Below are 25046 nucleotides of genomic sequence, written 5' to 3'. Positions count from 1 at the left end.
TGCACTATACAGATCTTTCCCAGACAGCACTGGGGCGGCAAAGAATGAGATGTCGCCAGGGTGACTGCGTAAAGGTCAGCAAGTGCATCCCTTATTATTTATATTTATTATTATTTATATATCCCATCAGTTTAGAGGTTCTTTAGAAGTTCCTTTCTTCTGGGTTATGTTACATTTCTGCTTTATAACTTTGATTCTTGAGAAGTGTTTTGACAAACGATAAACCAGACTTCCAGGTACACAAATTTGGCTTGACTTTTGGTAACAAAGATTTCCCAGTCGTCTCTTATTAAAGTATTTACTCCTTTGCCAGTCAGATCACAAAGCAGTTATCAAATGTTTCAGCATGGCATACTAGAACTGTGTACACGTCAAAATCAGTCATTAAGACATCCCTAGACAAAACAGTTAGAAATACTGGACCACTGAAAGTGGTTTAATAATAATACTAATAATTCCTTACATTCATATAGTTTTTTCTCACTACTCAAAGTAGTTTACAAAGTGAGAGGGGAACCACTTCAACCACCTCTAATGTGCTGCACCCACCTGGACGATGTGATGGCTGACATTTTTGCTACAGTGCGTTCACCACACATTATCTATTAGGTAGTAAAGGGGTGAGAGACAATGGGCAATTAGAGATGGGGGATGATTAGGTGGGCCAGAATGACAGGGCTATGGTGGGCAATTTAAAGAGAATATCAGGATACGCCCAACTCTTTTCAAAAGACGCCCATTTTATGACCACAAAGAGTCAGGACCTCGGTTTTACATCTGAGCCGAAGGACGGTGCCATTTTTGGAGCAGAGTGTCCCAGTCAGTGCACTGGGGCATTGAGATCAATGTACAGACCACCTGGTAAGCACCCCCTGCTGGCCTCATTAACACTTCTATCACCAGTAGCCCAAGTTTTTCCTAGATGGCCTCCCATCCAAATACTGGCCGGGCCAGAACATGCTCAGGCTAGAATGATGTTTCTTAACCCTGAGGTTGCTAATGTCTTAAATCAGACAATGTTAGGTTATATCGTAAAAACTGGTGAATATAAATCAAGGGACGTCATGCTCTGACTATGCAATGCACTAGAGAGACCACATCTGGAGTATTGTGACACATTCTGGTCACACCACTAGAAAAAGAGGAGAGCAACCAAGTGCATCATGGGACTAAATGACATGTCCTACTGTGACAGACACAGAGAACTGTCAAGTCTCGAGTACAGGAGGCAACGTGGGGACCTGAGCCATGTATTCAAAATTCTCAAAGGCATGCTTCTGCAGATGCAGCTGAACTCTTTCAACTAAATGGAGAATCAAATACTCAAGATCAGCAGTAGAAATGAAAAGGACGTGCATTCATCTTTATGCAAAGGGTAGTGGGAATCTGGAACAAACACATGGAGATGAAGAAGAAACGTTGACAACGTTAGGTTGGGTTAGGTTATATAGAGCCCTGAAATGTGGAGTACAAGTCCAAGGAGGTTCTGCCCAAGCTTTATAACACACTGGTGAGGCCTTGTCTGGAGTTCTTTGGTCCAGGCTGATGGGTATGAACTAAAAAAAATCAAAAACTAAAATCTCTCCTTCCTAGAAGTATTCAGACTTTTTGCTGTGAGACTCTAAACTGAAGTCAGGAGCATCTTGTTTGCTTCAGTTCTTGTGGAAATGTATCTAGAACTTGACTGGAGTCCACCAACTGAATTAACTGAGTATCATTTAAAAATGGAGAATTGTACCTGTGTGTATAAGGTTCCACGATTCACACAGCAAGTCAGAACAGAAAACAAGCAATTAAGTCCAATGGACTCTCTGTAGATAAAATTGGGTATGAGGTATAGATTAGGGCAAGGAGATTAAACCATTTGTAAAGCTTTTTGTGTTCCCAAGAGCACAGCAGACTTGATAATTGTGAAGTGGAAGAAGATTCACACCACCACTCTACCAGGACTCAGCCAAACTGAGTAACTGGACAAAAAGGCCTTGGTCAATATGCGACCAAGAACTCAATGGTTTTTCTAGCAGAGCTTCACAAGTCCTCTGTTGAGAAGGGAGAACCTGCTGGTAGGACAAACATCTCAGTAGCAATCCATCAATCAAGGAACAAATAACAGACAGTTTTGTGGTTGCTAAATGGCATTTACAAGACTCTGAGAGCACAAGGGAAAAGATTCTCTGGTCTGATGAGACACAATTTCTCTTTGGGCAGAGAAACGCTATGTCTGATAAAGACCAGGCACTGTTCTTCACCTGCCTGATACCATCCCTTGCAGTGAAGTATGGTGGTGGTGTTGGTGGCAGCAGCATCATGCTATTGGGGGTGCTTCTAAACAGCAGGGACATGGAGATGGGTCAGAAATGAAAGATGGATGAATGTACCCAAACCCAGAGGGGTACTTGAAGAAACTGCTCCAAGGTGTTTACCAACCTCAGGCTGGGGCGATGGTCCACCTTTCAGCATGACACTGAACCAATGCATACTGTGAAGACAACACTAGAGTAGCTTCAGGACAAGTCTCTTGAGTGTCCTTGAGTAGCCGAGACAATTCAGTGTAGATTAATGGTCCAAAATGGCAAACATATCCATTTATAATTAAATATGTAAATCAATCAAGTGGGCAGAACGTTGAGTGGTCTAAATTTTTCTACATGTTAAAATACAGAAAATTACATATAAAAGGCAATTAATAGGGTACTAGGCTGACACTCCAAATCTTTCTTTACAACAATTTCTCATTCTTTCCACAGCACGTTCCTTCTTACTTCACAAGAGTGTTTGCCAGAATGGCTTTATTTAACAATATTTTAGTAAAACTGCATGCGTTTGGAGCATTATAAGTGACGTGACATGTTGATTACATGGCTCGAGTAACGTGAGGCATTTTTCATGGGCATTTTTGATATCATTTATACAGTTGAGCTTGAAAGTTTGTAAACCCTTTAGAATTTTCTATATTTCTCCATAAATATGACCTAAAACATCATCAGATTTCTGTCCTAAAAGTAGATAAAGAGAAACCAGTTAAACAAATGAGACAAAAATATTATACTTGGTCATTTATTTATTAAGGAAAATGATCGAATATTACATATTTGTGAGTATGTGAACCTCATGAATGATCAGTTAGTTTGAAGGTGAAATTCGAGTCCGGTGTTTTCAATCAGGTGTGAGTGGGCACCCTGTGTTATTTCAAGAACAGGATCTATCAAAGTCTGCTCTTCACAACACATGTCTGTGGAAGTGTATCATGGCACAAACAAAGGAGATTTCTGAGGACCTCACAAAAAGAGTTGTTGATGCTCATCAGGCTGGAAAAGGTTACCAAACCATCTCTAAAGAGTTTGGACTCCACCAATCCACAGTCAGACAGATTGTGTACAAATGGAGGAAATTCAAGACCATTGTGACCCTCCCCAGGAGTGGTCGACCAACAAAGATCACTCCAAGAGCAAGGCACACGTAATAGTCGGCGAGGTCACAAAGGACCCCAGGGTAACTTCTAAGCAGCTGAAGGCCTCTCTCACATTGGCTAATGTTCATGTTCATGAGTCCACCATCAGGAGAACACTGAACAACAATGGTGTGCATGGCAGGGTTGCAAGGAGAAAGCCACTGCTCTCCAAAAAAACATTGCTGCTCGTCTGCAGTTTGCTAAAGATCACGTGGACAAACCAGAAGGCTATTGGAAGAATGTTTTGTGGACAGATGAGACCAAAATAGAACTTTTTGGTTTAAATGAAAAGCATGTATTTTGGAGAAAGGAAAACACTGAATTCCAGCATAAGAATCTTATCTCATCTGTGAAACATGGTGGTGGGAGTATCATGGTTTGGGCCTGTTGTGCTGCATCTGGGCCAGGACGGCTTACCTTCATTGATGGAACAATGAATTCTGAATTATATCAGAGAATTCAAAAGGAAAATGTCAGGACATCTGTCCATGAACTGAATCTCAAGAGAAGGTGGGTCATGCAGCAAGACAATGACCCTAAGCACACAAGTCGTTCTACCAAAGAATGGTTAAAGAAGAATAAAGTGAATGTTCTGGAATGGCCAAGTCTAAGTCCTGACCTTAATCCAATTGAAATGTTGTAGAAGGACCTGAAGCGAGCAGTTCATGTGAGGAAACCCACCAACATCCCAGAGTTGAAGCTGTTCTGTACGGAGGAATGGGCTAAAATTCCTCCAAGCTGGTGTGCAGGAATGATCAAAAGTTACCGGAAACGTTTAGTTGTAGTTATTGGGGGGTCACAGCAGATACTGAAAGCAAAGGTTCACATACTTTTGCCACTCACAAATATGTCATATTCAATCATTTTCCTTAATAAATAAATGACCAAGTATAATATTTTTGTCTCATTTGTTTAACTGGTTTCTCTTTATCTACTTTTAGGACTTGAGTGAAAATCTGATGATGTTTTAGGTCATATTTATGCAGAAATATAAAAATTCTAAAGGGTTCACACACTTTCAAGCACAACTGTACTTCTCCTGCATTGGTCTCCATAGACGCCTATTCTACTGGAAGCTTTTATATTTCCATTCTGCATGAAAACATGTTTTTCTTTTGGCCATCACTATAAATCACGTGGAGTAAGTTGGGCGTGGAGTAATCCTTTAAAAGCAGAAATATTCAGCTGATTATAAAACTATGTGGCATAGAAGCATCAGGACTAAGAAACATATGAAACCTCCTCCATTCAGAATGCCCCTTTTGTGCCATCCCGCTTCATCAAACCAATAAAAATGAAACAGAAATAAAAGAAAGAGCAGGTCTCACATCTCTGAGTGCCTCCTGAGCCAGTGAACGGAAGGAGAGAATTACTCCGATAATGGTCATCCTTTTCAGGACACTGTCAACTGCTAAAAAGAAAAATACAGAAGATGCATTAAAGCCTGCAATGAGAAAGGAGTACAACAAGCAAAATGGCTCCATGTACACTTTTACAGTCTGCCAAACACAAGTTTCCAATTTATTGGCATATCTGTCAAAAGGGCTGCACTTTAGATTCAGACTTATATTTACATTTTTTTTCCTTAGAAGACACTTTTACAAAAAGCAACTTGCAAATGAGGTCAACATAATCGAGTAACATCAGCTTGGGGGCTGTTTGGGAGCAAGGGTGGCAGGACAAGGGTACAAAACTGATTTCCACAAGTGGAAAAGTTCAAAATAACATACAAGCCAGTTGCAATTTCCAGAATTACGAAACCTAACAGCTATTAGTTAGACAGGAATTTAACAAACAAGAGAGGGTATTCAGACTCTTGGTAAAGACATTGTGGGATTCAGAGTTTCGGACAAAGGTGGGCAGCTCTCGTTCCACTAGACAGGAGTGACATGTTGAAGGAGTCTAGACTTTGATACCACGCAGAGGTGGCATCGGCAGACCTCAGAGGTCAAAAAGGAAGTGAAGGACCTCACAAGTGTCTCCATCAATATGGCTGCAGACTCACTGACTACACCGTAGGCAAGCATTAAGGATTTGAGCTTTGTGGACAAATTAGTGGGTCCCCTTACAAAGTCACTGAAAAGTGCTGTAAGCCACCTGAAAAGAGATGAAATGAAAAGCAACTGTCCCCTGTGTGCCTAAATGTCTTTGATATGTCATTCGAATAAAGCAAAGCAAGTGTGACAGGAGATCAAGTGTTGCTTATTCTACAAAGATCTTCTAAAATGGCCTGGACACATTTGTTAGGACCCCTGGAAAAGATCCAAAATCAGTGGATTTGAGTGGGTTTTTTTTCTTTTTAAACTTGCTGTTTTCTTGAACTCATATTACAAGTCTCCAATCGTGCATTCAGTTATTCAGTCTATTTAAATGTTGTCACACTGCTGCTGTTTGGTGTCATTGTGTGTCCCACACTGAACATGGACTAGAGGAAGCAAAGGTGACAGTTGTCTTAGGAGATCAGAAAGAAAACGATAGGGAAGCATATTAAAGGCTAAGGCTAGAAGATCATCATCTCCAAGCAGCTTGATGTTCCTGTGACAACAGTTGCAAATATTATGAAGAAGTTGAAGGTCCATGGAACTGTAGCCAACTTCCGCAAGGGGAAAATCTACCCCAGAATGGGCAGAAGGGTAACGAGAATGGCAGGCAAAAAGCCAAGGACAACTTCGAAAGAGATACAAGATAAACTCCAAGGTCAAAGTCCATCAGGGTTTGATCCCACCATCTGTCACTTTTGAGTGATAGTGGGCTCAATGGAAGAAGACCCATATTGACACAAGCTACAATGCTTCTGGAAGAATATCCTTTGGACAGATGAGACAAAGTTGGAGGTTTTCGGGAAGTCACATCAGCTCTATATGTCAACAGACCAAAACATGAAGCTTTCAAAGAAAGACTACCATAGCTACTGTGAAACATGGAGGAGGCTTGCTTATGTTTTGAGGCTGTTTTGCTGCATCAGGCATGGGGTGTCTTGAGTCTGTGGAGGGAATGAAGAAATCTCAAAACTGTCAAGACATTCTGGAGCAAAACATCCTACCCAGTGTCAGAAAGCTCTGTGCGAGTCAAAGGCCACGGATCCTCCAACAGGACAATTAGCCAAAACGCACAGCAAAAAGCACCTAAGAGCAGCTAAGAACATAACAGACTCCTCTCAAGTGGTCTTCTATGGAGCCCTGATTGGAATCCCATCGAACATCTATGAACTCCTGTGTCTTCAAACTTGACAGAGCCGAAGCAGTTTGCTCAAGAAAAGTGTGCCAAACTACATGTGGACAGGTCCAGAAGTCTCGTGGAGAGCTCCTGGAATCGCTTGTGTGCATTGATTGCAAACTCTGAAGCAGGGGTTTTTAACCTGACGTTCATAGACCATTAGGACCATGGATGGGTTTCAGGGGGTCTGTGAGGGTCAGATAACAATTTACTATACACCCCGGTACTGTTGATTTAGAGTAGATTTAGTAGTAATTATGTGTGTAGTAATTGTAATTTGTGGTATTATTTTTAGGAAGTCACAGCGCACTGGAGAGATTCCGAAGGACTGGAAAATGGCAAATATCATCCCATTATATAAAAAGGGTGACAGGGCAGATCCAAGCAACTATAGGCCAGTAAGCTTAACATGCATCACAGGAAAATTAATGGATGGAATTATTAAGGATAAGATTGAGCAACACATGGCAAGGACAGGAGATATTAGGAACAGTCAGTGTGGGCTCAGAAGAGGGAAGTCGTGTTTTAGTAACATGCTGGGATTCTATGAGGAGGCAACAAAAGGATATGATCAGAGTGGAACATATGATATTATTTATCTGGACTTTCAGAAAGCATTTGATAAGGTGCCACATGAGAGGGTGGGCATCAAATTAAAAGAAGTGGGAGTTCAGAGTGATGTTTTTAGATGGGTGCAGAATTGGCTCAGACGCAGGAAGCAGAGGGTGATGGTGTGAGGAACCTCATCATAACTGGCCGATGTTAAGAGTGGTGTTCCACAGGGGTCAGTGCTAGGGCCGCTGCTATTTTTAATATATATAAATGATTTAGATAGGAATATAAGTAACAATCTGGTTAAGTTTGCAGATGATACCAAGATAGGTGGATTAGCAGATAATTTGGAATCCATTATATCATTACAGAAGGACTTGGATAGCATACAGGCTTGGGCAGATTTGTGGACGATGAAATTTAATGTCAGTAAATGTAAAGAATTACAAGTAGGAAGTAAAAATGTTAGGCTTGAATACACAATGGGCGGTCAGGAAATCAAGAGTCCACCTTATGAGGAGGACTTAGGAGTCACAGTGGACTCTAAGCTATCGACTGCCAGACAGTGTTCAGAAGCCATTAAGAAGGCTAACAGAATGTCAGGTTATATAGCGCCTTGAGGTGTGGAGTACAAGTCCAAGGAGGTTATGCTCAACCTTTATAACACACTGGTGAGGCCTCATCTGGAGTCCTGGGTGCAGTTTTGGCCTCCAGGCTACAAAAAGGACATAACAGCACAAGAAAAGGTCCAGAGAAGAGCAACTAGGCTGATTCCAGAGCTACAGGGGTTGAGTTATGAGGAAAGATTAAAACAGCTGAGCCCTTACAGTTTAAACAAAAGAAGATTAAGAGGTGACAGGATTGAAGTGTTTAAAATTATGAAGGGAATTAGTACAGTGGATCGAGACTGTTCTTTTAAAATGAGTTCATCAAGAACACAGGGACACAGTTGGAAACTTGTTAAAGGTATATTTCGCACAAACATTAGTAAGTTTTTCTTTACACAAAGAACGATAGACACTTGAAATAAGTGACCAAGTAGTGTGGTAGACAGTAAGATGTTAGGGACTTTCAAAACTCGACTCTGTGTTTTCTTGGAAGAAATGAGTGGACAGGACTGACGACCTTTGTTGGGCTGAATGGCCTGTTCTCGTCCAGAGTGTTCTAATGTTCTAATAATGGTAGTAGAAAACATAGTAGTAGTAGATCTGCTTTAATTAGCACAAGAGGACTGTCTTGTATATAAACGTCTACACGTGAAAGTGTGTGCGTGTGTCTGTCTGTCCGGAAGGGAGGTAGAGTCAGGGTAAGGGCTGCACCTCCGAGGATACACAAGCGCGGCCAGCCCATCGACAAAGCTAAACCTTTCGAAGAAAGAGTCATTCGCTTAGTCGCTAATACACAAGCGAGGCGAGTACATCGAAAGAAGAAACCTCCAAAGAAAGACAAAGTCGCTTAGCCGCTAATGCACAAGCGAGGGGAGCACATCAGCAAAAAGAATCCTCCTAGGAGAGACGCCCAGAGTAGTTCCTTTCAATTACTTGACATCTCTACATTTCAATTTTTTTTCTGACGATATCAATAGTTTAGGACCCCGGGCTTTTTACAGCACGGGCTTACACAGATAGTATTTTGTAATTAAAATGAGTGCCCATTACTTTTTGCCTAAAAAAGAAGTATTTTTTTTTTAGATTGTTTACTTTAAAGTTTAATAATACGTTGTGTGTTATATATGTATGAGACAATGAAATCTCGATAAATAAAGTACACTATATTCATTGCATGCAAAGTTGTGTTTACGTGAATATTTCTGGGTAAGGGCGTCCATAGCTTTCATCAGATTGTTAAAGGGGTCCGTGACTCAAAAAAATTTTAAAAATCACTGCTCTAAAGATTGTGCAACCAAATACTAGGTGAAGGGTTCCATCACTTTGTCCACGGGTTGAATCAAATCTCCAAAGCCAAGTCTGATTTTTGTTAAATACGCACTAAACGACGATGGGTGCCAATGACTTCCGTCAGACTCAAGTTATTTCAAAATCAATTGTGGGTTCTTCTTTTATCATGGAGGGGTACCAACAAATTTGTCCAAGTCTGTACGACGACACGCCGCTTCAGAAAGCTACTGTATTGAACTGAAGAGATTTGACTGTGAATCGTCACAATTCAAATTCTAATATCAGAATTTGCTACCTGTGTGAGGGGCTCAGAGTGAATAGTTGAAGCAAAGGAAATCACCCACCCCAAGGCTAAGACACACTTGACAAATACGGCATCGTAAAGCGAAAGGAAAGAAGGACAAAGGCTTTGACAAGTGGAATAACGACAGAGTCAATGTGGATGTGTTTCATTTCAGAACAGGTCTCTGGGTTAGAAACACTAGTGGAAGGTTACACTCTGTGAAGGATGGCGGGCCATATATTCCGGACCACACCTCCAAGTCGCCAGATGGAGCCCTCCCAGCGGCATAGATTTTCTCCGAATTCCAGCAGAGCCTCATGGACCTTGTAGTTTTTATAAACAGCCCTGCTGGATCACATGGGGGCCACCAGGAGCTGCTATAGGGAGGCTTGGGGAGTGCTACGTGCCCTATAACCCAGAAGTACGTCCTGGTTACGTGAACAGTAGGAATGACGTGCTTCCGGGGTGAAGAAAAAGACTTTGTAGCTGACGTGGAAGTGATAGGGAATCTCATGGACTGTTTGGTGGATTCACTTCCGGGTCAGGAGATATAAAAGGACCATGGGAACTCCCAGACGACGAGCTGAGCTGGGAGGAAGGATGGCTAAGTGTCTGGGAGTTGGAGGATTGATTATTATTGAGAATTGTTTATTAATAAGGAGTGTGGAGTGGAGGGTGCTTAGTGCACATAATTGTTACAATAAAGAAGAATTATTGGACTTTTACCTGGTGCTTGGCGGGGTACCTGAGGGTTCAAGGGAGCAATAGCGCCCCCTACTGCTATAACTCATAAAAGGGCATTGAAGGAAATATCAGCTGTCATGGCTGGAAAGGGTTTCAACAGTACCTATTGTGCCAAGGAAAGGACAAACTCTTGAGGCTAGGCCTCTGCCCACCAATCACGAAGTCGGGCAACATGTCGTACGTCAAGGTTACAGTTCCATTTATAAATGCATGTCACATCAGGCCATGAAAAGACATGGATCTGATCAGTTCTATGAAAATGCAAAATTTTTGTACAGACGCACATTTTATTCAAATACGAGAGTGCGAACCAAGAATGAACAAATGTCAGGTCTGAACAAAAGATCAGAGGATTTTATTACTGCTGCTGTGTGGACAAAGCCAAAAAATTCATCCTGAGGCAAAAAAAAAAAAAAAATTTGGACAAAATGTAGGCAGCACAGGAACATTCACAGACAGCATCGTCTTGAAATGATTTCCGAAGCGATAAGTTCCACTGTCTAAAGAACATGCAGTTGTTGTTCCGAGCAACATCTGGGTGACGGAGACATTGCATTTGTCAGCATTAAGGTTCAGAACAGCACACATTTGTCATCAAGATCGAAATGAAAGAATAAGAGAAGAACGTAAAACTGCATGGCCTCAAGGACTGAAAGAGACAGTAGCAGGAAGTGACTTTATGAGCAAGTTAAAATGCAAGTAATGTGTTCACCAGAAAACAATACTTAAAAAGTAGTTAAAACTGATTATCACATTAACACGTTTCACTCTTAAAAATGTTATCACATTGAAGAGTAAGTTAAAGTAAAAAAAAAAAAAGACGAAGCAAAATAATCCAGATTAAGCAGGTTAGAAGAAATATAGCCGTTAAAGGAGTGAAAAATAAATTGTCTTAAATAATCGCGTGCTCTAACATAATTGGCAAAATGTGCTTTCCATTAAACACAACTTGCCAAGTCCAAAGAGGATATTTTATTGTGCGTGTTAGCAATCGGCCCCGGCTCACAATACCCACATGTCAGTTTCTTGAAGAGGGCCGCCATCTGGTCCGGCTTGTCAAAGCTGGTCCTCATTTGCGTAAGCACTTCGACGTTATCCACCACAAGTTTCTGAAAAGATTTGATAAGTTTATGTCACGCATGAAAATGCCAATGGACTTTATGATATGTAAGAATGGTGGCCACATGTATGAATACAACATGTTCCAAAAGGCCGGAAAAAGATGTTGTGGCTGTAGCAGAAGAAAATGAGAACACTCTACAGCGGAAAAGCATTCAGAGGTTCTGTAATAATAGGAAGCCTTTCAGAATGATTTCCCTAAACCTAAAAAAATGAACCATTCTCATTGACAAATATAGGCCTGTCTTAATTATCCAACCCGTTATATCCTAACTACAGGGTCACGGGGGTCTGCTGGTGCCAATCCCAACCAACACAGGGCGCAAAGCAGGAAACAAAACCCTGGGCAGGGCGCCATTCTTAATTATTCAACCACTAATTAGACATAATAAATAATGAACTTATCTTATGCATTGCCCTGAAATCCCACCAAACATGCTGCCTCCCATGATGTTTGGAACAAAGACACTTCTGTCCTTGACTTCTCCCTCTGCTCCACAGTTCAAAATTACAAATCAAACACTTCAGACATTGCGATTAACGTGCACGGTGCAGACTTTCATCTAAGAGGATTTGCACATATTTTGGTCACACCACGACACTTGACTTTACCGACGATGCTGTGATCTTTGCTGAGTCAATGGAGGCTCTGATCGGGGCGCTCAAGAGACTCAGTGAGGGGTCCGAGTGTCTGAGCTTGTGAGGGTCCTGATAAAAAACAACATCCAGGCCATTAATGAACTCGTGGGCATGGCCATCAGCAGTGTGTTTGTCTGTGGAGAGAGTGTCGATCTCGTCAAGAGGTTTACTTAACTTGGCAGTGACATTCATGTGACTCTTCCTATGAAGTCAGTAGACGGACTGAGAGAGCATGGGGGGGTCATGAGGTCACTGGAAAGGGGTGTGTGGCGCTCCTGATATCTCTGCAAAAGGACGAAGGTCCAAGTCTTTAGAGTCCTGGTGTTCCCTGTTTGAGAGACATGGACGCTATCCAGTGACCTGAGACAAGGCTGGACTCCTTTGGTACTGCGTCTCTCAGGAAAATCCTTGGGTACCGTTGGTTTGACTTTATGTTGCTCCTGGAGTTCCGAATGAGGCACATGACCCGCATTGTGAGGGAGCGTCAGTTACGGCACTACGGCCATGTGGCGCGTTTCCCGAGGATGATCTGGTTCATAAGATCCTCACTGTTGGGGACCCAAGTGGCTTGACCAGGCCAAGGGGTCACCCATGTAACACCTGGCTGCAGCAGACAGAGGGTCATTTCCTGAAGGTGGGTGTCTGCTTGGGGGTTGCCAACCGGGATCCCAAGTTGTTTAATTGTGTAGTGGGTGCGGCAACATGCTGTACCAGTGCATGCTCCCCAACTTGACTTGACACTTTCTCTACATGGTCCCCCCATTTCAGGGCACCATAATGTTTGGTGTCACAGGTATTTGTGATTCCTCACGTGGGATTCATTGCTTCACAAAATTCTACCCTTTGGAGTCTGTAGTTGTCATTGTTCAACATGAGGACAAGAGCTGTGCCAATGAATGTCAAAGAAGCCATTATGAGGCTGAAACATAAGGGTGAACAAAATCAACTGTCTGGAATATCATGAGGAAGAAAGAACACACTGGTGAGCACAGTAATCACTAAGGGACTGGTAAGCAAAGGAAGACCCCCACTGCTCATGACAGAAGAATCCTCACTATAGTCCAGAAAAAGACCCAAATGCCTGTGCAACAGATCAGAGACAGTCTTCGGGGGCCTATGTGGACGTGTGAGAGACGACTATCAGCAGAAGACTCCATGAAGAGAAATATGGAGGCCACACTGTCACAAAAACAGGCAGTATAAAAGAGCCTGCAGAATTCTGGGAAATGGTCTTGTGGACAGACGACACAAAAATGAACCTCCAAGTGATGGCAAGAGCAGAGTGTGGAGACGACAAGGAACTGCCTGAGATCCAAAGCAGACCATCTCATCTGTTAAGCATGGCGGTGCTGGGGGTGTTATGGATTGGGCATGTATGGCTGCCACAGGTCCTGGCACACCTCTCTTTATTGATGAAGTCACAATGAATTCTGAGGGGTGTGTAAACATCTGATCTGCTCAAGTTCCAGTAAAGGCCCCCAAACTCACTGGAAGACGCTTCATCCTACCACAAGATAATGAGCCAAACACGCTTTTGAAGCAGCACAGGAGTTTATCGCAGGTAAACAATGGAAAACTCTCGAATGGCCAAGCCAGTCATCTAAATGGAATCCAACTGAGCAGGCCTTCTACAGTTGTGCTTGAAAGTTTGTGAACCCTTTAGAATTTTCTATATTTCTGCATAAATATGACCTAAAACATCATCAGATTTTCACTCAAGTCCTAAAAGTAGATAAAGAGAAACCAGTTAAACAAATGAGACAAAAATATTATACTTGGTCATTTATTTATTGAGGAAAATGATCGAATATTACATATTTGTGAGTGGTAAAAGAATGTGAACCTCACGGATGATCAGTTAGTTTGAAGGTGAAATTCGAGTCCGGTGTTTTCAGTCAATGGGATGCCAATCAGGTGTGAGTGGGCACCCTGTGTTATTTAAAGAACAGGATCTATCAAAGTCTGCTCTTCACAACACATGTTTGTGGAAGTGTATCATGGCACCAACAAAGGAGATTTCTGAGGACCTCACAAAAAGAGTTGTTGATGCTCATCAGGCTGGAAAAGGTTACAAAACCATCTCTAAAGAGTTTGGACTCCACCAATCCACAGTCAGACAGATTGTGTACAAATGGAGGAAATTCAAGACCATTGTTACCCTCGCCAGGAGGGTCGACCAACAAAGATCACTCCAAGAGCAAGGCACACGTGTAATAGTCGGCGAGGTCACAAAGGACTCCAGGGTAACTTCTAAGCAACTGAAGGCCTCTCTCACATTGGCTAATGTTCATGTTCATGAGTCCACCATCAGGAGAACACTGAACAACAATGGTGTGCATGGCAGGGTTGCAAGGAGAAAGCCACTGCTCTCCAAAAAAACATTGCTGCTTGTCTGCAGTTTGCTAAAGATCACGTGGACAAACCAGAAGGCTATTGGAAGAATGTTTTGTGGACGGATGAGACCAAAATAGAACTTTTGGTTTAAATGAAAAGCGTTATGTTTGGAGAAAGGAAAACACTGCATTCCAGCATAAGAACCTCATCCCATCTGTGAAACATGGTGGTGGTAGTATCATGGTTTGGGCCTGTTGTGCTGCATCTGGGCCAGGACGGCTTGCCTTCATTGATGGAACAATGAATTCTGAATTATATCAGAGAATTCTAAAGGAAAATGTCAGGACATCTGTCCATGAACTGAATCTCAAGAGAAGGTGGGTCATGCAGCAAGACAACGACCCTAAGCACACAAGTCGTTCTACCAAAGAATGGTTAAAGAAGAATAAAGTGAATGTTCTGGAATGGCCAAGTCAAAGTCCTGACCTTAATCCAATCGAAATGTTGTGGAAGGACCTGAAGCAAGCAGTTCATGTGAGGAAACCCACCAACATCATAGAGTTGAAGCTGTTCTGTACTCAGGAATGGGCTGAAATTCCTCCAAGCCGGTGTGCAGGAATGAGCAGAAGTTACCGGAAACGTTTAGTTGTAGTTATTGGGGGGTCACAGCAGATACTGAAAGCAAAGGTTCACATACTTTTGCCACTCACAAATATGTAATATTCGATCATTTTCCTCAATAAATAAATGACCAAGTATAATATTTTTGTCTCATTTTTTTAACTGGTTTCTCTTTATCTACTTTTAGGACTTGAGTGAAAATCTGATGATGTTTTAGATCATATTTATGCAGAAATATAAAAATTCTAAAGGGTTCACAAACTTTCAAGCACAACTATATATGCTGAAGAGAAAACTTAAGGGGACAAGCCCCCCAAAATAAGCCGGAGCTGAAGACGGCTGCATTATTGGCTTGACAGAGCATCACCAGATAAGACCCTCAGCACCTGCTGATGTCTATGAATCGCAAACGTCAAGCAGTCATTGCATGTAAGGGATAGGTGATGAAGTCTTGAATATGACGACTTTAAAAGAGCTGCCGCTGCTGTGACCTAAACATTATGGTGCCCTGAAATGGAGGGACTGTGTTGTAAAACTGCTGTGTGGCAGACATGTGTGTAAATCCCCTTAAATGAAAGTCTGCAACGTGCACTTTAATCACAATGTCTGAATTGTTTAATTTGTAATTTGAAACTGTGGAGCAGAGGGGCAAATCAAGGAAAAATGTATCATGTGTATTTTTTTTTCTTCAAAATGTCATTTCTTGTGTTCATGCTCAGCTTAGATAACTTCAGTTGGCTATACAGGAAAACCTTATTAACAAATACTGAAAGTACAATTATTGGTTACAGCTTCCAAGAAATCATTTTATTGCTGGCTTCACATTTCCCTTTTACTGCCAATGCAAAGTTATAAATTAAAAACAAGCGTCCAAAACTAACTGGCAGTGTTAACAAGCTATAAATTAATAATAAGCATCCAGCCTTAACTGGCTGCGTCTCTGTGAACTTCCATCTTATAAAAAGGCACTAATGCATCAAAAACAATTTAAATGAGTCTCTGTGTTACCTTGAGTTCTGCCACCTGAGAAGAAATGTGCCACATCAGACTTTCACTCAGGAATTTCATGCCATAAGGGCCAAGTAGCTCTGAGAGGGCCCTCATCTCTGGAACAGAAAACATACATTCATACACATGTTAGAAATTAATCTCCGCACCTAAAGAGTGAATGGTAGGCGATCCTTGCGGTGTATTTATTGGACTAAAAAGATGCAAAACAATAAACTAATTGTAGGAGAGAAGAAAACAATACTGTTAACAAATTACAGTTAAATCATCAACAAGAAAAAGTATGTGAAGGTGTTGGAATGATCCGGTGTTCTGCATTAATTGGTCATAAAATGTAATTTGATTTTCATCTAAGTCACAAATACAGACAAACACAGTATTCTTAAACTAACAATACATTTTTCATGAATTTATTGAACACACCCATCAAATATTCACTGGGTCAGACGTGCGCAGCGTTCAGGAGGAACGGAGGACCCTTCTTCCTTACAGAACTGTTTCGGCTCAGCTGTACTCTTAGCACGTCTGGTGTGAACGGCTCTCTTGACGTCAGTCCACAGCGTTTCAATTGAGTTAAATCCTGGGTTATCCCAAAAAGTCAGACTTTATTTATTTATTTATTTATTTTTTTGGGAAGCCATTCATTAGTAGATTTACTTTGATGTTTAGGGACTTTGTCCTGTTTCACCACCCAACTTCTACTGAGCTTCAGCCGGAGGACAGCCACCCTGACGTTATCCTGTAGAATCCCTTGATCAACTTTAGAAGCCATCCAGTCTCCAAGGCAGCAAAACCAGTCCAAATCATGATGCACCCACCGCCGTACTTCACTGTTTATATCTAGAATTGCAGTGCTCTTTTGAAACCCATGTATACAAAATGCTGGCTATTCTTCCTGCACAATTCAATCATAAATTCATCAGCTCACAAAACACTTTCTTAATAGCATTGTGAAGTGCCAAGGTGGTCTTTGGAGTGCAGAGACGTGTTTTTATCTTTTTGAACAGCAGAGATGGCTTCTTCCCTTGGTGTCTGACTGTGGACATAATGCCTGTTCGATGTTTTGCATATGGTAGATTCATCGATTGATGTCCTGCTGCATAACTCAACTGCACTTGAGCTCCATATAACACATTGATGAGCTGTCATTCCCCTTTAGTACTTTCTGGTAGAGTACTAAGTTCATGCCAGCCTCAATTCTGACCAGTCGCACAGGCCATAAAGTAGGAATGCATCTCCAAACCATTACACTACCAGCACCACCATCAAGTGGGCATGAGGTTCTTATTGTGGCATGCTGTGTTAACTTTACATAAAATGTAACGGGACCCATGTCTTCCACAAAAGTTCAACTTTTGACCCATCAGTCCACAGAACATGATCCCAAACGTTCTAAGGGTAATTAAGATACTGATTACAACATGTCAGACAGGTTTTAAGTTCTTCTTGCTCAGCAGTGCTTTTTGTCTTACATCTTGCCCATGGGGTACCATTCTGGCCCAGTGTCTTTCTAATGGTTGAATCAAGAAGAGCTGAGAGAGGCCTGCAGTTCCTTAAAGCTTCATCTACGTGACTTTCTGGATCAGCTTTGTATGGAGTAATTTTGCTAAGCTGGCCACTCCAGAGCAGGTGTACCACTGTTCCAAGTTTTCTCTATTTGGAGGTGATGGCTCTCGTGGTGGTTTGCTGGAGTCTCAGGGTTTTAGTGACTGCTTTGTAACTCTTTAATGACTGACTAGCTGTCCCCCGCGGCTCTGTCCACATAGTAGTGAAACAGGACAGCAAGGAGGGCCCTGCCCGGCTCGGCTCCCCACTCCTGACGTCACGCTTTCCCTCTCCCTTCGGCCCGCAGCCTCTCTCTTGGATTGGTGCGAATATATCGCTCCTGCAAGTGAACTAGGATTCTTAGCTCGATGAGAGAAGTCGCAAAATCAACTGGAATGTATGGAAAAATATACATATATACAGTGGAACCTCGGTTCACAACCGTAATTCGTTCCAAAACTCTGGTCGTAAACAGATTTGGTCGTGACCCGAAGTAACTTCCCCCAAAGGATTGTATGTAAATACAATTAATCAGTTCCAGACCATACGAACTGTATATAAATATATATTTTTTTTAGTTTTTAAGCACAAATATTTTTAATTATACCATAGAATGCACAGTGTAATAGTAAACTAAATGTAAACACATTGAATAACACTGAGAAAACCTTGAACAACAGAGAAAACTAACATTGCAATAGTTCGCGATATATCGCTAAGAACCGCTCGCTAAAAACACTTTTTTTAATGAGTTTTAAGCACAGAAAAAAAAAATCAACATTTGAAAAATCCGTAATTTAATAAACCACCAAGAAAAGTAACTTTGCGACAATGCACGCTACGAACCAATCACTGTAAACAGAACTGAAAACAAAAACAAGCCCAGTGCATTCTTTAACTGCCTTCTCTACCTTATGCGTCCAGCTCTCTCTCTCTCGTGTGCATGTGTCTCTCTCTTGCGCGGCTCTGTGTGTGCGTCTCTCTCGTTCGTGTGTGTGTGTGTGTCTGTCGCGCTCTCTCTCGCTCGCTGCACAGGGAGAGACTGAACACGTACAAACCGAAAGGGAAACTGGCTTGTTCGTATACGGAGTGTGTGGTCGTGAAGCGAGGCAAAGGTTTGGTGAACTTTTGGTCGTAAACCGATTTGTACATGAACTGAGGTTCCACTATATATATATATATATATATATATATGTATATGTGTGTGTGTATATATATATATATATATATATATATATACATATATACACACACACATATATATATATATATATATATATACATATACAAACCGGATTCCAAAAAGTTGGGACACTAAACAAATTGTGAATAAAACTGAATGCAATGATGTGGAGATGGCAAATGTCAATATTTTATTTGTAATAGAACGTAGATGACAGATCAAACGCTTAATCCGAGTAAATGTATCATTTTAAAGGAAAAATATGTTGATTCAAAATTTCACGGTGTCAACAAATCCCAAAAAGTTGGGACAAGTAGCAATAAGAGGCTGGAAAAAGTAAATTTGAGCATAACGAAGAGCTGGAAGACCAATTAACACTAATTAGGTCAATTGGCAACATGATTGGGTATAAAAAGAGCTTCTCAGAGTGGCAGTGTCTCTCAGAAGCCAAGATGGGTAGAGGATCACCAATTCCCACAATGTTGCAGAAAGATAGTGGAGCAATATCAGAAAGGTGTTACCCAGCAAAAATTGCAAAGACTTTGCATCTATCATCATCAACTGTGCATAACATCATCCAAGATTCAGAGAATCTGGAACAATCTCTGTGCGTAAGGGTCAAGGCCGTAAAACCATACTGGATGCCCGTGATCTCCGGCCCTTAAACGACACTGCACCACAAACAGGAATGCTACTGTAAAGGAAATCACAGAATGGGCTCAGGAATACTTCCAGAAACCATTGTCAGTGAACACAATCCACCGTGCCATCCGCCGTTGCCAGCTGAAACTCTACAGTGCAAAGAAGAAGCCATTTCTAAGCAAGATCCACAAGCTCAGGTGTTGTCACTGGGCCAGGGATCATTTAAAATGGAGTGTGGCAAAATGGAAGACTGTTCTGTGGTCAGACGAGTCACGATTGAAGTTCTTTTGGAAATCTGGGACGCCATGTCATCCGGACCAAAGAGGACAAGGACAACCCAAGTTGTTATCAACGCTCAGTTCAGAAGCCTGCATCTCTGATGGTATGGGGTTGCATGAGTGCGTGTGGCATGGGCAGCTTGCATGTCTGGAAAGGCACCATCAATGCAGAAAAATATATTCAGGTTCTAGAACAACATATGCTCCCATCCAGACGTCATCTCTTTCAGGGAAGACCCTGCATTTTTCAACAAGATAATGCCAGACCACATTCTGCATCAATCACAACATCATGGCTGCGTAGGAGAAGGATCCGGGTACTGAAATGGCCAGTCTGCAGTCCAGATCTTTCACCTACAGAGAACATTTGGCGCATCATAAAGAGGAAGGTGCGACAAAGAAGGCCCAAGACGATTGAACAGTTAGAGGTCTGTATTAGACAAGAATGGGAGAGCATTCCTATTTCTAAACTTGAGAAACTGGTCTCCTCGGTCCCCAGACGTCTGTTGAGTGTTGTAAGAAGAAGGGGAGATGCCACACAGTGGTGAAAATGGCCTTGTCCCAACTTTTTTGGGATTTGTTGACACCATGAAATTCTGAATCAACATATTTTTCTGAAGATGTGAGATACGAGAGTTACTGAAATCTCTCTCTCTCTATCTATATATATAGATATATATCTCGTATCTCACATCTTCAGTAATTTCTTTTGATCGAGTCGAGTGTGCTGCTTGTTAAGACCTTTTAGCCCACTTCTTCACATTGCTGGAGAGGTTCTGTTTAAGTGATGTTTAGATTCAACATGGCTGGTAGCAATTAACCAGCTTGTGCCTGACTACAGTAAGTGACTAAGGGGGCATTTACTTTTTCACATGGGTGCCATCAGTGTTTTTGAACATTTTTCTTTAATAAGTGAAATGATCATTTAAAAATGATGTATTATGTTCACTCAGGTTGTCTTTCGTATTATACAAAATCTGTTTGGAGATCAGAAACAAGTTTGATGAATAAGTAAAAATAGAGGGAATCAGAAAATATGATTTCACGGCACTGAATATACTACTGATGCCTGGCTCCATCTGTTCAGAGTATTTAAATTCTGGGTCCTTTAAATTTTGTAAGCCAGTGCGGTTTGGAATACTCACCTGATATGTCAGAATATTCCTCGGCATTAAATGTCAGTTCGTTTTCTGTGGGCAGGTTTACAAACGCCTTCATTGCAGGAAAATACGCAATGTGTCCATTGCTAACTTGCCGCAGTAAGGTCTCCAAATACCTATAAAGCAAAGCATTTGTTAAGACTTCTTCATAAACACTTGGTTTATTCCTGCAATGTGCTAAATTACAAGAAGCAAGGCCCACCTTCCAAATAAATGTGCCATCAACTCTCTTAATTTCTCTCGTTAGTCATTGCCAGTCATTGTTCAGCAAAGGCGCACCGCTGATTTCATCCCGTCGGCACAAAATGTGCACAATGGAACAGTTCATTCACACTTACAACAAATAATGAAGGGAAACAAAAACCTCAGCAGTCATTACCACACTGGGCTGGCAGAGAGCTGATACACTTAGCATAACATGGCAGTAGAGCAACATTCATTATTAAGACATTATAGAGCTCACAGGGGATACGCTGAACTTGTCAGATAATTGAATTACCAATAAGCGAGGCCAGTATTGCCACTCAAATCTAACCACCGATTAGTCAGATTTGTAGGGACAGACAGACAGACAGGAAAGGCACTATATGATACATAGATAGACAGAAAGAAACACAAACTTAGGTCGGAACACACACCAGAATACTAAAAGGGGAAAAAAAGAAAAAGAAAAATGTCTGACTTGGCAGTCCCAGTGAGGCGCGATACAGGTGTATTGCTGTTGGTATAAAGGCGCCCCTGTCACATTTCTTGACAAACCTCTGCTGAATAATTCATTGGCTGAAAGTCCTCAGTGTTAGCATGTCAGAGAGTGGATGTGTAGCATTGTTCATAATGGCACTGTCTCTCTCTATTCATTCTCTCCTCCATTCTACGACCTCCAGGGGGGTCCAGAGTGTGTCCCATAACTGAGCCTGCCTTTTTAATTGGCTTGTTGATTTAGTGGGCCTCTCCATAAGTGATGTTGCCAGCCCTGCACTTCACAATGACCATCACAGAGTTATAGAAGAAGTGAAGGATGTCAATACCCACATTAGGACAATGAAGTTTCCTAAGGAAAACAGAGTCTGCTCTGCCCTTTCGTCTACAACTCTTCTGTCTCATAAGATCAGTCCAGTCTGTCACTGATGTGGACCCCAAAGTACTTGTAGGAGTGGACCATCTCTACATCCTCTCCTTGAATTATGACCGGTAATAAAAGCTCTTTGGTGTTGTCAAAGTCCATGGGCAGCTCCTTGGTTTTGCTGGTGCTGAACTGCAGACAATTCTCACAAAGTTCTCCATCTGACTCTCCTCCTCAATCTTACCCGTCCTTATCAATACATCCCATAAGTGCAGAATCACCTGAGAATTTCTCCAAACGACTTGACCTGCTGTTATATTTATAGTATATACTTATGGCCATTATTGTCTCATGCAAAGATTACATTGAAATTATATAGTAGAGCAAAAAAATAACAACCCACAAGTCAAAATTAGTATGACCTGGCATATGCAATGGCACAATTGTGGATACAACTGACGAGGAAGTAGTAACGGCCACCATCACTTCAGAATGTTTCACTGAAATGCTAGAGAACTAGAAAAAAATGGATGTGGTGGATACCTGGTGTCAACAGCTCATACGGCGCAGTGATCCTGATGTTTCTGAGGAAGCTGATTTCCCTGCGCGGTGACGTCAGGTGGGCTTCACACGCTCACTTGATCTCACTCTGTGCGATTTCTTCTTGTCTCAAGTGGACGGTATACACACACAGTACTCAAAACCTTGAAGCCCTCAAGGATACTATTTTGCCACAAAACTGCTGCTATTCCCTTTAAAATGGCCAAATGAGTCATGCGAGTGTTCAGAAATCATCCCGAATTGTGTACCGCTAATGATGCCCACCAATGTCAATGTCAAATTTATTTATATATAACATTTAAAACAACATAGGAATGATGTGGCCAAAGTGCTTTCCGATAATAGAATTAAAGAAAACATACAAATAACATCAACAGAAATAAAATAAATTAACATAAATAATAAATAGAAGTAATGTTATATTAATCACAATGAGGAAACCATCAGTATTACTGAAAGTCACGGAATGCAAGTGAACAGAAATAAGTCTTTAATCTCGTTTTGAATTGTCGACGACTCCTTTATGTGACGAGGTAACGAGTTCCACAGGCGAGGAGCAGCAGATGACAAAGCCCTGTCTGTCCCCCTTAGTTTGACACTCGGTACTTGAGGGACAACAAGAGACAACTGACCAGAAGATCTAAACACTCTCGATGGCTGGTGTAAAACACACAGTTCAGATAAATAGGCAGGAGCGAGCCCATGTTAAAGATTTAAAAACTAGCAACAAGATTTTAAAATCAATTCGAAAACTGACAGGCAGCCCGTGTAAAGAAGCTAATACTGGAGAAACAGAATCCGACTTTCTTGACCCAACCAGAAAGCGAGTGGCAGCATTCTGGACCAACTGTAACCTGCGTATCAGCGGTTTGCTAATCCCAGAATACAGCGAGTTGCAGTAATCAAGGCAAGAAAAGATAAAAGCAGGAGTAGCTTTCTCAAGATCCCCAGAAGATAAAAAAGGCTTGATCTTACCTAACAGACGAAGCTGGAAAAAGCAACTCTTGACTACAGAATGTACTTGTTTCTCAAAAGAGAGGTTACTGTCAAAGATAACACCAAGATTGTGGAGTTGAGGTTTGTAAAAGACAAAGAAAGAGCCGAGAAGTCCAAGACCAATTTGAGCTTTAGCTGATGGACTCACTATAAGGACCTCCATTTTATTTTGATTCAGATCAAGAAAATTATTAGCCATCCAGGATCTTAGTTCACAAAGACAGTTGTGCAGTTGATTCATTGTAGAGTTGCAGACGGGAATATAAACCTGAGTATCATCAGCATAGCAGTGAAAAGAAATGATAAATTTCCTAAAAATAGCTCCAATAGGGTGAAGGTATACAGTAATTCCTCCTCGATCGCGGGGGTTGCGTTCCAGACCCCCCCCGCGATAGGTGAAAATCCGCGAAGTAGAAACCATATGTTTCTATGGTTATTTTTATATATTTTAAGCCCTTATAAACTCTCCCACACTGTTTATAAATATTCCCCGCAGAGTTATACAGCATAATCCCTTTGTATTCTCTTAGATATTAGGTAAGATTCATTGAAATTATGTATATAAACACACTGTTTATATACAGTAAAACCTAAATATTATTTTAAAGATATTGAGTGTCTCCGATATCACATGTTACAGCCATTACGATAGACAGGCCACCAGCAATAAATACGTACAATGCAACAAAAATAGTATACAGTAAATGTGTGTACAGTGACACTAAACGCACATACATGTACTAAGCACTGTAAGTAGAAAAATAATTATGGTTACTCACCAACAATGACACGATGACTTGTCCAATAACAATGAGTTTAATTTTACTGCACAACAAAGGAGAGCGTTACAGCCCTTAAAGGAGCCACTTCAGGTGATTGTGTAGCACTGCCGTTGTTCTTCTTCAATGCAAATCCCTAAAGCAGATCCCATCCAGACTTCTGCCTTATTACATCCACTTACAACTCATTTTGCACCCTGGTTAAAAGGACACTGCGACCGTAGATCTTATATTTCTTTCCTACTTTTTAAATAAAAAGAATCGTAGCCTTCAACAAATCCAAAACGCGTTTACCTTTTCGCAATCGTTAACATCTTCCGTTTGCACTTGGGCACGGCCCCTGAAGCAGGAGCAGATCGTTTTGGAGCCATAATGAAGGACTTGACTATGCACAAAGATAAACACAAAAGAGCACAACTCTTTGCACAGCGAAACACGTTGATGCTGAATGAGCGAGACGAGACTTCCTGGTTAACACCGCCTTCAGCAAGCAGGAACTTAACTGCGTGCTCTGATTGGTTAGCTTCTCAGTCATCCGCCAATAGCGTCCCTTGTATGAAATCAACTGGGCAAACCAACTGAGGAAGCATGTACAGGAAGTAAAAAGACACATTGTCTGCAGAACCCGCGAAGCAGCGAAAAATCCGCGTTATATATTTAATTATGCTTTCATATAAAATCCGCGATAGAGCGAAACCGCGAAAGTCAAAGCGCGATATAGCGAGGGATTACTGTATAGGCGTCACTTTTAAAACACAGTGAAAAAAATCTAATTTTTATACCCTTTCTTGTGTCGTAATGAAATAAATTTTATCTTGTAGCTTTTTTTGTAAAATAAACGTTCAAAATGTGGTACTTCTTTTTGGCTCACCCTGTAAATACACAGGGCCCAAGTAGACTTTAATTGCTTCAAACACTTGCCTTATTATTTCAGAAACCACGTGTCTCGACAATCCAAAGACGTTTGCCAACTT

The 25046-nt window shown here is 41.4% G+C and overlaps 1 protein-coding gene across 1 annotated transcript in view; it reads right to left on the bottom strand.

Moving 5' to 3' along the window:
* nckap1 (NCK-associated protein 1) overlaps window positions 1-25046 on the bottom strand; it is a 274250-nt gene that overhangs the window by 30327 nt on the left and 218877 nt on the right. Inside the window, 4 exon segments of the mRNA XM_039757729.1 lie at window positions 4780-4862; window positions 11160-11253; window positions 15866-15963; window positions 20659-20789. Of these exon segments, the coding sequence (XP_039613663.1) occupies window positions 4780-4862; window positions 11160-11253; window positions 15866-15963; window positions 20659-20789 (406 nt within the window).

This window comes from Polypterus senegalus, chromosome 6 (genome assembly GCF_016835505.1).
Source record: "Polypterus senegalus isolate Bchr_013 chromosome 6, ASM1683550v1, whole genome shotgun sequence".
NCBI classification, from domain to species: domain Eukaryota; kingdom Metazoa; phylum Chordata; class Cladistia; order Polypteriformes; family Polypteridae; genus Polypterus; species Polypterus senegalus.
Note: the sequence above shows the minus strand (reverse complement) of the source record. Positions and strands in the feature narration are given on the sequence as shown.